Raw genomic sequence first — 15,894 nt, 5'->3', positions numbered from 1 at the left:
TCTTCTCTGTCCTTCCCCAGGAGTCAAGTTCCAAGGCCACTGCCCTCCCCCACTTCCTCTGGGGGGCTGGTATTGATTCTGCCCTCTTCTCTTTCCAGCTGACCTATGACTATCAGTTTGACTTTGAGGACGATCAGCACAAGATCCCCTGCCACTGTGGAGCCTGGAATTGTCGGAAATGGATGAACTAAGAAGCTTTGAGGCTACCAGGCAGGGGAGTCCCCCCACCCCCAACCTCTTCCCTGAAAGGGATGAGGGGGAAGAGAGGTAGCAGCCAGAGCCAGGACCCAGGGCTGGGGCTGCCGGCTGACCGGAGCCCCTGGAGCAGGAGGCTGGGGCAGAGGGCCCTAGGCCAAGCCCGCCCTGGGCACCAGGGACGACCCTCTTCCCCGCCACCGGCCCCCAGGCTAGCATCTCTGCCCCCAGCTCCAGGAGGGGCCAGACAGAAGCAGCCATTGGGCATCTCAGGTTTGAGGGGGATATGGGCCGGGAACTACCCAGAAGCATCTGGGAGGCAGCAGGGAGGGGGGAGGAGGATGTGTGGCCGGGCCTCACAGCCCTGCTGCTCCCACCGACCTCTCTGGCCCAACTCAAGGCTGCAAAGAGACTTGACTAAGCTTGACAATCCCAAAGGCCGGGTCTCACACCTGGCCCTGCCTGCCGGGTCCTGCCCCCACCCTCACCCCCATCCCCTTCCCTCTCAATCTGTCTCTGTCTCCCTCTTCTCCTCTGTGTTTCTGTCTCTCTATGGGTTGTGTTTCCTTGTTTTCCACTCTGACAAATGCAACATGAACGGGAAAGAGGCGCCCAGCTGCCCAGGAGGGCAAGCCAGGCAAGCCGGGCAAGGAGACCCCGCACCCACACCTACCTCATTTAAGTGTTGGATTTTTTGCTGTTTTGAAATGTGAGACCCTCTCCAAGCCCCCTACTGCCCCAACCCTCTCCCCCACCTCACTGCCCTCTTCTGAGTGGGTGGAAGGGGGGTAGGAGGAAGAAGAAAAAACAACAACAAAAAATCCATCTTTGTTTTTAATTATGGGCATGGGATGGTGGTTGAGGCTAATGATGAAGATTGGGGATGACTGGCCCCTAGTTGCTCTAGGACTTCCTTCTCCATCTGGACATGGGGGCAGGAGGGGTGTGCTAAACCTAGGACCAGGATATCTCCCTCCTGTTTTCCCAACCCCATCATGAGCCCATTTGCCCTCCAGCCCCTGGATGGGGTGGGTGGGTGGTAGGGTGAGGGCTATCCCTGAGTGGCATGCCCATACCCAGTGAGGCAGGGTGTGGCCCGGAGCTCCCACTTTCCCTCAGTCACCAAACTGCTGCTGGTCTGGTGGGAAGGGGTGGTGATGTGGGGGTGGGGGAGCTTAGTGTCAGCGCGGGGAGGGTGGGGGGTATTTATCTATTTATACATGGGATTGTACATAGTCTTGTGGGGCATGGGGGAGCCGGCTGGAGGTGAGAACCCTCCCCTCTCCCCCAACCCCCGGGGAGAGCAAATGTAAAACTACTAATTTTTGTGCTTTATATATTCTATATAAATATATCTATTTTCTTTTTACAAAACCAGTTTATAAATGGTAGGGGGGCGTGGGGCGGACACATGGAGCTCCCCTTGTGGGGGGGCCCCCTCCATTACCCAACCTACCGCCCTTTTCCTCACCCCCTCCTCCCCACCCCCTGGCTGTGACTGCTGTAAGGTGGGGGTATAGAGGCTGGGCGATTCCCACCCCGTTTTGTATAGTTGGACTATGTTATAACGCACAAAAGTGAGCTGGCCCCAGGGGGAGCCAGAGGGTAATGGGTTCCCCTGCCTCCCTTTCCTTCCCCTTTCTGCCCAAGCTTGTGCTGCAGTTGAACCTCTTCCTGGGGGTAGGGGTAGGTCAGGGGCTGGGTGAGGCCCCAGACCCCTCTCTGGTAGGGAGCCATGGGGATGAAGATGAAGCTTATATGCAGTTCTCTCCTAGGGGCTGTGGGCAAAGGGCATTTTGTAATTAATATTTTCAAGAATCAAATGTCTGGAGTGTAGGGGTGGGCTTGGTGGCGGTGTAAGGGCGGGCCTGCTGGAGGGGGAGCACGGTCGCTGTTGTGATTTTAGGTTTGTTTTTGTTTTGTTTTTGAATTTGGGGGGTTGCGGATTGATGGGGGTAGGGAGATTTTTTTTTTTTAAGCTGCTTCCTCAACTGTTTCAAGCTGCAAATGTTTTAAGAGAATAACATCCCCCCACCCCCACAGAAACCACTGTAATTAAATCAGACAGTGGGGAGACCAGGCTGCTGCCCCCAAAGCCATTGGGTGTTCTTTTCCAAGAGCAAAAAGTCTAGGCTACAGGGAGGGGGAGATTGGCTCCTGCGAGTCAGGCTCTAGTTGGGGCTTGGTTCCTTGGATTGGGAAAAGGGGATGGGGCAGACTTTGTAAGCATATGCTAGGTATCCGATAGTCCTGTAGAATTTAGAGAAGAAACCTTATACAGTTTTTAATTTTTATATAAACTAACTCAGACCCAAGCTACAAGGTTGGAATTTTGGTTGTTGGTTTTTTTTAAGTACCCCGCCTGTATAATTGCATCAGAATTCCTTCCCCTCCCTCCCCCCTCCCCGTGTTTGTATTTTGGGTTGGTTTACACTTGCACATATTCAGTTTTCAGTTTTCCCCCTTTACGGTCTTCTCCCCTCACCTCCAGGACCCTCCCCCTTTTTAAAAAATAAACCTCTGACAAGTGTGAATCCCGTGAAGACTTTATTTTGTGTTGTGTGTATCCTGTACAGCAAGGTTGGTCCTTCGTAACAGCGGATGAAATGATTCCCTTTTTTAAAGCGCCCTCTCTCCCTCCACCCCCCGCCCCCCTGTCCTTGGCATGTTTTGTATCAGCGATCATTCTGAACTGTACATAATTTATGTTGCAAGAGGCAAAGGGCAAGTTTTGGATTTTGCTTCTTCAAAGTTTGTTTTTAAACGACAAATAAAAAAAGAACATTTTAAATACAAGCGGCTCCGTCCCGTCACCCTCGCCATCGGTGGGATCTGTGAGGTCCGACAGGACCCGGGGAGGGCGGTTTCTGAGCCCAGGCCACGCCGGAAGGGTGAGCTGCCCGCCTTCCGCCTTCGGCTTCCGTCTGTCCTGACGTAAGCGGATGTGGCGTTGCCGTACCGGACGTGGGGCGGGGCCTTCTCCGCCCCCCGGCCCTGGTGAGCTTCCTAAGTGAACGGACCCGGCCGGCGTCTCGCAATGGAGACGGTGAGGAGCGCGGGAGGGTGGCTGGGGGGCGCTGTGGAGCCTGAAACCCCGGTCAGGGGACGGGGAAGCCTGGGCCAGGGCCGGTGCTGGTGCCCAGTAAACGAAGCCGGGGGTCCTATCCCGTGACCCTGCCCCTCCGCTCTTCTGAGCGCATCTCCTAGGACTGGGCCGCGCCTGTGCCTGCCTTCCGTCCGCGGTACTTTTTTGCCCTGGCGGGGAGTGATTCCTCACTCCCTCCTTGGAACCCACGTATACGCCGGCTGTCTCGGGCCTTGTTTCCTTTTAGCCCCTCAAGCCCTTCAGAGATTCGCCTGAGAGAGAACAGAGAGAAGGGATGTGATCCAGCTCTCCTGGGTGAGGCAGGGGGTTCCGAGGGACCCCCGCTTGCAGGTACCACCCGGTCCCCGGTTGTCTGAATGTGATTCCTGCAGTCCTTGGTAGAAGAGGTCTGAAAGACTTTTATACCAAACTGAGGTGTCCAGCGGGGTCACATAAACTTAATAAGACGGAAAAGTGGGGTTTCCCTTAAGGAGGGAATCTTTCAGTGTAAGAGGCCACTGTGTCCCTGGACTAGTTTAGGTCATGCCCTGCTCTGCGATTCTAAGTAGGCATGTTGGCATAGCTCCTTGTTGGCGAGCAGGCATTGACCGATTGTGTCAGATCCCTGTCATCCTCCCAGAGATAGCGCAGGTTGTCTGCTACCTGTTTGGACCCATCCTCACTCTCGGGAGCCTTTTACTAGCACTCTGGGATCCTTCCCATTCACTTCCATCTTCAAAAGTTTTTAACTATGTAGAGTAACTTCCTATCTTTGTTTTTATCATCTGCTACTGTAGTTGTGTTAAGGGCTGCAGGTTCACCTTTCTTTGGACCAGTTACATGCCCAGAGTAATTTTTCTTACTGTACTCTTCCTCTGCCTGCAGAGAGGTCATGTCCCTCAGGTTCTAAAGAAGAAACCAGATCAAAGTAGTAAAATGATTTGCAACTGGTCACCCAGGGAAGGGAGTAATTTCTTACAGATTAAGAGAACTTTGAGCAATAATGAAAGGTCTGATTCCATTAAATTCAAAATAACATTTTTAAACTTATAAATGTATTATAGTTTACAAAGCATTTTTATGTGGATTTTCTAATTTAGCCCTCATACTTGATGTACTGGATCAGGTTCTTGGAATAGAAGTTGTTTTAGAAAGAAGAAAAAAAGTCCTACTTTGAGATTTTTCAGCCTAACTGGAGCGGAGGTGAAGGCAAATCAGTGATAGTTGTTACTTGTGGTAGATTGTAATAAGTGCTACTATCAAGATGCAAACAAAGGACTGTGGAACTGTAGGGGAGGGAGAAATTACTGTGAACCCAGGAGAGGGCATTACAAGTTGGGAGAACAGTGTGAGCAAGAGCATAGAAATTGGAACATGTAGAGATTAATTGGGGGTGGCAAAGGGAGCCAGTGGCTTAATGCTGCTGGAGTTCTGGATTTTGGTCACAGTTGGAGAAAAGACTGGAAAAAGTAGGCTGAGGTCAGGTTGAAACTACTGCATACCACATTAAGTTTGAACTTTGTTTTGTAGTAAGGAGACCCATGGAAAATTTATGAGCAAGGTAGCAAGTATGCTTTAGGAATGTTCCTAACAGCTTTCTGTAAGTGGATGGAGCGGCTTCAGAGAGTAATTAGTTCTTCATTGCTGGAGATGAAAGTCCTTTCCAAACCTGAGGGGCTTGGTGAGAGAACTTGGTGACAGCATGAAAAACGAATTGAAGAGGAAATAGATTTAGAACAGGGAGACCAGTTTAGAGAATGCTACAAAAATGAGATGTAAAAGGCTAAGTAAGTTAAAGCTGTGAAAGTGGACAGGCAAGAGATGGATTTGAGGCATTTCTAACATAGCAGCTTAGCTGATAGATGTTAAGGACAAGTTTAGATCATGCCCAACTCTGTGATTCTAAGCAGACTCTTTGGCATAGCTCATTCTTAGAGGAATCAAGACTGCAGTTCTAAGGCAATGCAAAAACAAAGATGGGAACCACAGTAAGGATAAGAGGATTGGAGGGACAGATCCTGTTCTGTTTTGTGTTGAAGCATTTGAGGAGTCTCTGTGACATCTATGGTTGTCCAGCATGCAATTGGAAATGTGGATCAGGAGTCCAGAAGAAATTGTGAGTCTATGTGTCAGATGTAGGGTATGTCTCTGTAACAGTATTTTGTATTTATGTAGTACAGTGGTCTCAGATCCCCTATGTTATTTAATGTAGAGAGAGTGGACATATTTACATCATTCCTGTGTGGAGAAACAGGCAGAAAGATAAAGTCATATTCAGTTGTGTCTGACTCTTATGTAGGTGTCTGTACCTCTGTTTAGCTGTGTGTCTCTTTTCTTTCTCTGTGACTTAGTCTTACGTTTCTCTGTTCATATCACTGTGCATCATTATCAATTTGAGAGTTGAAAAACAAAAGTTGAGAGTTACATGCAAACCCCTCTGCTAAGTGATATGAGGGAGAGCTATCAAGAAGTATAAGTTAGTTCCAGGCTTCCGGGAATTTATCGTCTGTTTGGATAGATAATGAACAGAGTAACTGTAGCAAGTAACTGTAGCACAGTGCAGTAAATAAGTATCATATGGTGGGTACAATAATTTCTACAGAAGTAGCTGTTTCTTTGTATAGATCTGAGACTGTGTTATACCATATGGGTATCTTTACTGTTGAAGAGCCTTCTCTCCCACTTATAAGTGATGAGGTTGTTGTTCTGATAGCTTTGCCAAAATGCCAGGCCAAGCTGATAGTCTTATGCAGCCTGGAGAGAAGAGAGGGAGATGATCCTCTTGCCCCCACCCTGGTGCATTAGGGGAGGGAAGTTTAGGGCTGCCCTGCCAACTTGACCCTGTTTGCCAGCCAATCTCCCAGGTTCAAGCCAAGTCCTTTAACTTCATGTTACTACAGCAGCTATGGAGGTGAAGTAGGACTTGTAAGTTAGTTTTGGGATAGTACCCAGAGCAATTAGAGCCAAAACTATTGGTTCCAGCAGCTGAAAATTATCATAATCCCTCCTGAGTTCCTAGATAACAATGAAATTCTCAAATGTTCCCACTTGAGGGAGCACAGAGATGGTTCTGAAGGTTTCTCTGTATTCAAAGCATTCTCTAATCTTAGACTGTCATGGACAGGGAAGCTTGGAAGACCAACATCTTCTGGGCTGTAGCAGCTTTTGACTCACAAGGGTGCTGAAAGGACTCAAGTCCCCAGTTTCGGAACGTTTATCCTTCTCATCCACCCCTCAGTCATTCAAGCTTTGACTCTCTCTGACAGTCAGCTGCTGCGATCCTCCTCAGATGTGACACTCTCTCGATGGTAGGGGATATGTCAGTGACTCTGGTGCCCACAGCTCCACTTAGTGACTGGGGTAAGGCAGTATGCTCTCTCTGGCTTCCATATTTTTATAAAATAGGTCTGTGAGAATCTTGTGGGGCTAGCCTTAAGCTCACATTTTCTAGTCTCAGCTTTTAAGACGTAATGTTTCATTAGGCAGCAAAGTATATAAGGGCATGAGCTTCGAAATTGCGCAGATCTGTATTCAAATCCCCATTCCACCCATTACCAGCCATGTGACCTTGGGCAGTTTGCTTAATATTTCTTGAACCTCAGTTTCCTAATCTGTGAAAATAAGGCTAATAATAGTATTTGCCTCAGAGCTGTTATGAAGATTAAATGAGATAATATTTCTGAAGGACTTTATAGTGCTTTAAAGGAAGTAATTAGTTCACCAGCCCTTCCCCTCATGTTGCTAGGTTCAAATGGATGGAGCCTAAGATAGGCTGAATCTTTATTTTTCTTGTTTTTCCAGGTCACTTCTTCAGATAGCTACTCAGCTCTGGAAAATGAACATCCTCAAGGTGAGTTTACCGAAGAAAGGAAACTGGTATGAAAACAATACCTCGATCCTAACTTGTCTTCAGCAATCCTTTTGAGTTTCTCCCAGTCTTACCTGGGAAAATCAAAGCTGGGCCAGGCAGATAATGTGCCAAACCACGCAAATCAGGAACAATGATTTGGCAAGATCACCTAGGAATAAATCTTTGGCAGGGTGAGGATGATTAATACCTTCAGTTATCAAACCACTTGGGAGAAACTTTCGAGGTACAGGAAAAACTTCCATAGGCAGCTGTGGGTTGGCTAACCATGTTTTAGAAGTTCCTGGTATGTTCTGAGTAGCCCAGAAATAATGCCACTAAGATTTTATCATCCAGTGATCTCACTAAAGCTGCTGAGTAGACACAAGAAATTATAGAAAGGACTTGAAAAAGCTTAGAACTAATCTAGAAATAGAGGCACTAAACCTTAAAATCCAGGGCACAGGAGAAGGCAATTCTAGCACCTGCCCAAATACCTGGTTAGAATGGAATGGTCTGACCCTAGGTCATCGAGAAAGAGGCAAAACTTACAGGCATCTCTGGTAAAGGATTTTGCCCAGGAACACTCCTAGTCTTCCGAGGACATGTTTATGGCCTTAGGAGTACACACTTTCTCAGAGGATTGACATATGGGATGAAATACTAGAACACATTTTTAAAAGTCAGCGTTCTCCACAACAATGTTTAAATGTTCTGTTTTCATGTGTTGGTATCCAAAAAGGTTAATAGTCATATTTTGAATTACCTGGAGGACTCTTCATAAGTGAGTTCTGCCACATGATATCAGTGCATATTTTATGTTTCTGAGTGCATTTGCATTAGCACCAACTGAGGCAGGGGTGAAAAAACTCAAATTGTCTCCATGGATCAAACAGTGACATGGGCAGCATATAACTATGACAACCTGTCCATCTTGTCATATCTAAAAGGAGGCAGCAACTATCAGGTCTGGTCAATTGCTACCATTCAGGAATTCAAGGTCTAGTTTTGTCAGATCTTCTGATTTTGAAAAGAAACTGAGAATTTGGATTTTGATGTAAATCTCCAGGCTTTTTAAATTGGGCAACTGATTTAAATTATTTTTAAAATACAAGGAAAACCAAATCAAATATGTTTGAATGCCTGTAACCTAAAATGATAGTATTTAACTATCAGTATAGTGTGTCTTAAACTGGTGTCAAAAGACTTGTTCTTGGGAGTCTGTGAGCTTTCAAATTTGAAAAATGACAGTAGCCTTCCAGTTAGAGATACTGGGCTAAACAACGCATTTACTTTTGTTCCTTCACAAAAAGCCACTAAAACCACCATAAAGGAATTATTTTTAAAGATACAAAACCACCAGAATAGGAAGAACAAGAGAGGAGACAATAGCAATGAATTTTTAGAAACTGGAAAGCAGGCAGAAGTATGGTAAATGACTTAGCAGACCTGAGAAAACTGAATTATAAACCAGCAGTGGGGAAAGCCAAGAAGCATTGAAGGTCTAAGAAACAGATCCCAAGATTCCCTCCCCACTGAGTGCAGCGGGGGAGTGCAACTCCCCATCCCAACTTTGGCAAAGATTAGAGGTCTGGAGAGGAGTGCCAGCCCAGGTGAAGGCTGAGGTACTGTGCTGAAAACATGAGCTGAAGTGAACTATACTGAGTGCTGAGACCCCAGTCCTTTTCCCCCATTCAGTTTCCAGAATGCTGACCGAAAAGACCTCATCCTCCAAGCACAAAATCAAATGAATAGTCCTTCTCTCCAGAATCCCATTGATGGGAAAGCCCTAAGAATTATGTAACATAATGAGTACTCAGTATTCCCTGTCTAAGTGGTTCACAGTCAACAAGGCCCATTTATATACGTAGAGCTTCTAATTACCTTTAAAGACTCCATTCTTAAAATATATTTTGAATCCTCCTTTAAAGCAAGGATCACCAGACATCTAAACAAAGCCTCTAACATGAAAAAAGAGATCCAAACTGCCCCAACTCCAAATGGAAAAGAAAAAAAAAAAAAAAAGGAACAAAGGGGAAAAGTCAGTGCATACGGAAGAAAACTTTAAAAATTAACATTAATATGACCTCGGATAAAGAATATATTACACCATGAAACAAGTATAGTATACAATGAAAAAAAAAGTTCAGAAAACAAAAAGGAGCTCTTGGAAATTAATATAATAGCAAAAATTTTAAACTAAGTAGGAAGTTTGAAAAATCAAGTTGAGGAAATCTCCCAGAAAGTAGGATTAAAAATCAAAGAAGTAGAAAAAAATAAATAAATAAATAAAAGAAGAGGGAAATAGAAAAGATACAATAGTACCCCCTTAACCACAGGCGATATATTCCAGGACCCCTGATGGATGTCTGAAATCCCAGATAGTACCAAACTGTATAATTATTATGCTTTTTCTTATACATACTTATGATAAAGTTTAATTTACAAATTAGGCTCAGTAAAAGATTAACAACAGCAATAATAAAATAGAACAATTATAACAATCTACTGTAATAAAGTTATGTGAATGTGGTTGGTCATTCTGTCTCTCTCAAAATATCTTATTGTACAAATTTAATGCCTCTTCCATCATAGCTAACACTTATCACACACTGACCCCATAACTTTTGCAGTTGGAGGTGAAACAGAAAAACTAGCATGAATTCCTTTTTCATTCTTCACAATTTCACAGATAGAAGATTCATTCTCGTCTGTAGATCTTAGCAACCTCAGCATATGATATTTTTTCTTTCCTTTATTAAGTTGAGAACTTTCACCTTTTCACTTATAGGACGTACTTTAGGGCTTCTATTTTACATATCCAAATTGCCAGCATCATTACGTTTGTCCTTTGGGGCCATTACTAAGTAAAATAAGGGTTACTTGAACACAAGCACTGTGATACCACAATAGTCATTCTGATAACAGACGGCTACTAAGTGACCGTCAGGTGGGATACGTTGGACAAAGGGATGATTGACGTCCAGGGCTGAACTGAGCTGAACAGCAAGAGATTGCATCACGCTGCTCAGAATGCTGTGCAATTTAAAACTTATGAATTGTTTATTTCTGGAATTTCCCATTTACTATTCAGACCATGGTTGACCCCAGGTAACTGAAACTGCAGAAAGTGAAACATCGTCAAGGGGGGACTACTGTATTTTAAAAACAACAACAACAACAACAACAACAAATCTTAAAAGGTCATCTTGGAAGTCTAACATCTAAATAATAGGAGTTACAGAAAAAGAAAAACGACAACACAGAGGGAAGGAAACAATCAAGGAAGTAATTCAAGAACATTTCCTGGAACTGAGGAACATTAGTTTTCATATTGAAAGGACTCATTGAATCTTCAGCACAGTGGATGAAATTGATCCACCCAAAGCACAATCGTCATGAGATTTCAGAACACTAGAAACAAAGAGAAGATCCTGAGTTTCCAGAGAGAAAAAAAAAAAGTCACATACAAAGAATCAGAATTGCCGGGGACTCTGAACCAGAAGCTAGAAGGCAATGAAGCAATGCCTTCAACATTCTGCAGGAAAATAAATTCCAACCTAGAATTCTATATCCAGCCAAATTATAAATCAGAGATGAGGGTAAAATTAAGATATCTGCAGGCTACAAGGTCTCAAAAAATTTACCTCCCATGCACCCTTTCTCAGGAAGCTATTGGAAGATGTACTCCAGCAAAACAAGGGAGTAATCAAAAAAGCTGAAAACATGAGATACAGGACACAGGAGTGCCAATAGAGGAGAGACGTGAAAGGGGTCCCCTGCATGGTGATGGAGGAAGATCTCAGGATGACAGCAGTGCACACCAGGCAAACCAGCCCTGATTTGAGCAGGTCAGAAGGCTCCAGAGAGACTTCTTTGGGTAGTTTAAATTGATAGACTGTCTTACGCTTCTGAACTTCTTGAAAGGAGATTTAAGCAATTGGTAAAGAGTTTGGGGGTTGAATTAGCTATAAGTACTATACGTAGAAAATTAAGCAAACAAAAAGACAAGACAATTATTAACTCCAAAGAAAACAAAATTGTGAAAGAAAGAAAAAAAATCAGAGTTTACTATTTGGCTTAGTGCTGAATAATGAATATTCAGTCAAAATTATTTAAATACTGATGTAACCAACCTTACAGTTTAACTTCTGGGAGAATGGGGTGGTGAGAGGTGCATGTTTATAATGGAGTCCTGGTAGGACAGAGAATTGAAAATTTTCATCTTCTTTGCATGATAACAGATAATGCCTAAAAGGGAAAAAATTAAGTAGCCATATAAGCATGTTATTTATAGACATAGAAATAAATACCAAAATAATCAACTAAAAGAGGTCTCATCTCTGAGGAGGGGCACTACAGGGAGATGGGTGCTAGGGACTGCAATTTTTCATAAAAATTTTGTAGAACTATTTTGACTCTTTAAACTGTGTACCTGTATAACTGGTAAAAAAAAATTAAAAACAACTGACATAGGATTTAAGAGCATAAACTTTGGAATCAGGTGGATCTGTGTTTGAATCTTCTTGTCACTAATGATATGACCTTGAGCAGTTTTTTCACTGCTTTCCATCTGTTTTCTGAAAAATAAGGACAATATTTGCCTTACAGATTTGTTGTAAGGATTAAATGGTGTAATATTTTTATGTGCATATAGCATACATACTATGTAGCACATTTGAGCTGTTATTTTGGGGGTTCCTTCTCCAGCTTAGGGCAAGCAATTAAAATCAGAGGAATGGAAAGGTAAACACAGCCAGGGTCTCTGACTTGTCTAGAATAGGTGGGATGATTTCTGTTTTGCAGGGTCATCCCCAGATAGACTTCCAGAGTGTGTGAGGCCAGGATGATTGAACACTGGGCTTTAACCTAGTGTTGATCTGAAATAGCCCAACTTGGACCATGACTTTCTCATATATAGGTCTTAGAAAATGTTTAAGAAGCTTACTTGGATTTTAAGAAGCTTAATTACATTAAAATTTTTCTGCTATTTGTTTTCTTTTTTGTGGAGGAGGGGATTAGGTTTGTTTGTTTGTTTGTTTGTTTGTTTGTTTGTTTTAATGGAAGTACTGGGGATTGAACCCAGGACCTTGTGCATGCTGACATACTCTACCACTGAGCTATACCCTCTCCACTCTTAATTATATCTTAATTGAGAAAAAAGAACAAGAGAAAATGCCAAATATATGAAAGGGAAAACTTGAATTAAAGATGAGAAAAAAAACTGAAAGTTTTTTTTTGGTGGGGGGGTAATTAGGTTTATTTATTTTTAGAGGGGGTACTGGGGATTGAACCCAGGACCTGGTACATGCTAAGCATGCAGTCTACAACTTGAGCTATACTCTCTTCCCGAGGAAAAAACTGTTAGGCTAGAACGGATTAATGAAAGATATTATAGACTTTCTGTTTTAGTCAGCCATCTTTTGCCTAAGGAGCCAGTAGATGTAGTCCCACCTGGGGATGGGGGTTGGATGAAATTATTTCTAAGGGGTTTATCCAGGTTTTGTGGGAACAATAGGAATAAAACAGATAGAATAGGGGGTCTTATAAAATCATGCTGTAAATATGTGAGCAACTACAACACTTATATTTTCTGCCTCTTTTGGTTGTGAATTGTTGCATGGAAGGAAGCTACTAACTATCCTATCCTATGCAGAGACCTCAGAATCCAACAATAGCGTGTATACTTCCTTCATGAAGTCTCATCGCTGCTATGACCTGATTCCCACAAGCTCAAAATTGGTTGTATTTGATACTTCCCTGCAGGTGGGTGAAATCCTCTTTTCCCTCCTCCCTTCCTTGGATCTTCTGATTCAATACCTTTCATCCTATCTCATCCCAAGGGTAATACCCTTGTCCTTCTATGGGGTTAGTCTCATGTTTTCCCCAGCATACCCAGCCCTTGTTGTTTTAAAGTCCTGTCCCCTGTGAATTTCCCTTTGTGATTATTACTGTTTTGGCTATAGGTGAAGAAAGCTTTCTTCGCTTTGGTGACTAATGGTGTGCGAGCTGCCCCTTTATGGGATAGTAAGAAGCAAAGTTTTGTGGGTAAGCAAATGTTTCTGAAACAGAGTTTTATTGACATCTTATGCTGGGAGGGAGAGAAGCTTTGAGCAGTGTTGAGGGCTCTTGTCTCGGCTTCTAGGGATGCTGACCATCACTGATTTCATCAATATCCTGCACCGCTACTATAAATCAGCTTTGGTAAGGAATCAACCCAATGACCAAAACCACTTTCCCTCCCCAGAATCCCTCATTCTCATTGCCTTTCTACCAAGCAAACTACAATGGGTTAATGAAGCACGGAGATCAAGTCTCAAGTTCTCTTGCTTCTACTTTTAGGTACAGATCTATGAGCTGGAAGAACACAAGATAGAAACTTGGAGAGGTATGTAGAGAACTAGGGGTTGTAAAAGGATTAAGGAATGGAGAGTTTCCTGGAAACAGTTTTTCATGATGGTATTTTGTGAACCTCCCTTTTCCCTCAGAGGTGTACCTACAGGACTCCTTTAAACCACTCGTCTGCATTTCTCCTAATGCCAGGTGAGTTCCATCTACCCATCTGTCCAGAATGGGAAAGAGCCTTGCCATCAGAATGGCCAAAGGCCCTAGATAACCAGAGATCCAGGGGCAGAAGAGAGAAAAGACACTCCTTCCAAACACACACACATACTCTTTAGGTCTGGTCTGAACACTGCTTCTCTCCCCCAACCACCTCATTTCCCTGTTTATAAGCACACTCTAAGGAGCTCTTTGACCACTCTTAGGCCCAGCTCTATGAAATTTATCATTTTCCCCTACCTTCCCACAGCTTGTTTGATGCTGTCTCTTCATTAATTCGAAACAAGATCCACAGGCTGCCAGTTATTGACCCGGAATCAGGCAACACCCTGTACATCCTCACCCACAAGCGCATCCTCAAGTTCCTCAAATTGTTTGTAAGTGCTCCTCAGCCCAGTTTTTGCTACTTATATACTGGTTGGAGGAGTATCCAAGGGTGGTTTGGAGGGCCTTGGAAAGATCAAACTGATGGTTCTTTCCTCAGATCACTGAGTTCCCCAAGCCAGAGTTCATGTCTAAGTCTCTGGAAGAGCTGCAGATCGGCACCTATGCCAACATTGCTATGGTCCGCACCACCACCCCTGTCTACGTGGCTCTGGGCATCTTTGTACAGCACCGAGTCTCAGCCCTGCCAGTGGTGGATGAGAAAGGTGAGAGATTGGGCAGAAGGGGAGGGAGGGCTCCAAGGAAGCCAGGGTGGCTCTGGAAAATCTGCTGTCCCCTCAGCTTGGCCCGGAGGGTGATTCTATGGGCAGGGGGAGCCTTGGATGCCAGATCCTCTTTGCTGAGCTGCCTCTGTCTCCCTAGGGCGTGTGGTGGACATCTACTCCAAGTTTGATGTTATCGTGAGTGATTGCGGGGAAGCCGGGAGGTAGGGAAATGGGTAGGGTATTGAATATGGAGAGGGAGAAGAAGAGAGTCTCTTTCGGGACCAGAGGATTTTAGAAGCTTCCAAGCTTTCAAATCCGATTTGAAAAGGAATTGAATGAGTTGGGTGTGGCTTGTGGGCATGGTTGACAATGGCCATAAATCAGTCTGGTGAGGTTGGGTAGGCTCAGGGTTTGGGGCAGGCTCCCTTGCTTCCCTGTATGAATCTTGCTCTCTCTCCCCAGAATCTGGCAGCAGAAAAGACCTACAACAACCTAGATGTGTCTGTGACCAAAGCCCTGCAGCATCGATCACATTACTTTGAGGGCGTCCTCAAATGCTACCTGCATGAGACTCTGGAAACCATCATCAACAGGCTGGTAGAAGCAGAGGTAGGGGGACCAGTGACCCAAAAGGAGCTGAGGGAGCAGCTTTGAGAGTGGGGTTTGGCAAGAAGGGTAGGGGAGCTGAAGGGCTCACCTGAACTGAGGCTGGCACTAAACCTCTTCTGTATTGCTTTATGCAGGTTCACCGACTTGTAGTGGTGGATGAGAATGATGTGGTCAAGGGGATTGTATCACTGTCTGACATCCTGCAGGCCCTGGTGCTCACAGGTGGAGAGAAGCCCTGAATTGGGGGAAGGGGTCAGGCAGCAGCAGGGGATATGCCTCACTCACTGCCTGCCCAGAGCTCTGGGAACTACAGATGAAACCTTTAGAGAATTGTGACTCTGTTCCCTGTCTGAGAGTCCCCTATCCTTCTACATGGGAGCTAGGGAAGGTGTCAGGGGAGGGAAGGAGAATGGATTTTTTTTAGCTGTTCTTATCCTCACATTTGAGGAGAACTTTCAGCCTAGCCCATCCTAGCTCCTGCCCTCTTAGACATAGCCCCCTTTCTGGGTGAACTGTGGGCTCTGTGCTCCTCAGGCAAATTCTGATCTCTAAGAGATCCCCAGATCTCACCTAGCCTTTGCCTCTGTCTCTGTCTCTGACTCCACCATAAGATAATAGGCACAACAAAACTCTTCATAAGGATATTTTTATTCATCCTGTTTCATGCTGTATGAGGAGGCTGAGTTCATTTAGTGGCATTTCTTCCCATAATGGGAGTGAGGAGGATCCTAGGGAGGAGGGCCTTTGGATTCCTGTGCTCAATGCAGATGAAGGGAGATGGGAGTCAGGTGGAGGGGGAGGTCAGAGTGGTTAGCTGAGGTTATTGCTTTTCGTGGCAACCCTAATTAAAATGACAGGAGCCTCTTCATGGTGTTGCAGTGTTTGATTTTTGTAGTTGATAGACACTACTGCTTCAGCCTGCCAACCTCATATGGCTTCTTCAGCTC

The 15,894-nt window shown here is 44.6% G+C and overlaps 2 protein-coding genes across 15 annotated transcripts in view; both read left to right on the top strand.

The window, feature by feature from the left end:
* Window positions 1-2,991, top strand: part of KMT2D (lysine methyltransferase 2D) — a 39,178-nt gene extending 36,187 nt beyond the window's left edge. For all 12 annotated transcript variants that reach the window (XM_064490936.1, XM_031462652.2, XM_064490938.1 and 9 more), the window contains one exon: window positions 99-2,991. In XM_064490936.1, the coding sequence (XP_064347006.1) occupies window positions 99-191 (93 nt within the window). In that variant the 3' untranslated portion in view covers window positions 192-2,991. The remainder of the gene's footprint in view (window positions 1-98) is intronic.
* Window positions 2,992-3,155: 164 nt separating this feature from the next.
* PRKAG1 (protein kinase AMP-activated non-catalytic subunit gamma 1) lies at window positions 3,156-15,819 on the top strand. 3 transcript variants are annotated; one of them, XM_031462655.2, is made up of 12 exons: window positions 3,156-3,241; window positions 7,082-7,130; window positions 12,784-12,893; window positions 13,094-13,175; window positions 13,273-13,331; window positions 13,470-13,515; window positions 13,616-13,670; window positions 13,939-14,065; window positions 14,173-14,338; window positions 14,496-14,533; window positions 14,801-14,947; window positions 15,082-15,819. In XM_031462655.2, exons 1-12 carry the CDS (start codon window positions 3,233-3,235, stop codon window positions 15,184-15,186), a joined length of 993 nt encoding a protein of 330 aa, XP_031318515.1. In that variant the 5' UTR covers window positions 3,156-3,232; the 3' UTR covers window positions 15,187-15,819. The 3 variants fall into 3 exon arrangements, with proteins under 3 accessions (XP_031318515.1, XP_064347014.1, XP_064347015.1); XM_064490944.1 differs by lacking the exon at window positions 3,156-3,241 and adding an exon at window positions 3,572-3,595; XM_064490945.1 differs by lacking the exon at window positions 3,156-3,241 and adding an exon at window positions 10,796-10,978 and having other exon boundaries at window positions 7,101-7,130.
* Window positions 15,820-15,894: the final 75 nt, after the last annotated feature.

This window comes from Camelus dromedarius, chromosome 11 (assembly GCF_036321535.1).
Source record: "Camelus dromedarius isolate mCamDro1 chromosome 11, mCamDro1.pat, whole genome shotgun sequence".
NCBI classification, from domain to species: domain Eukaryota; kingdom Metazoa; phylum Chordata; class Mammalia; order Artiodactyla; family Camelidae; genus Camelus; species Camelus dromedarius.
Note: the sequence above shows the minus strand (reverse complement) of the source record. Positions and strands in the feature narration are given on the sequence as shown.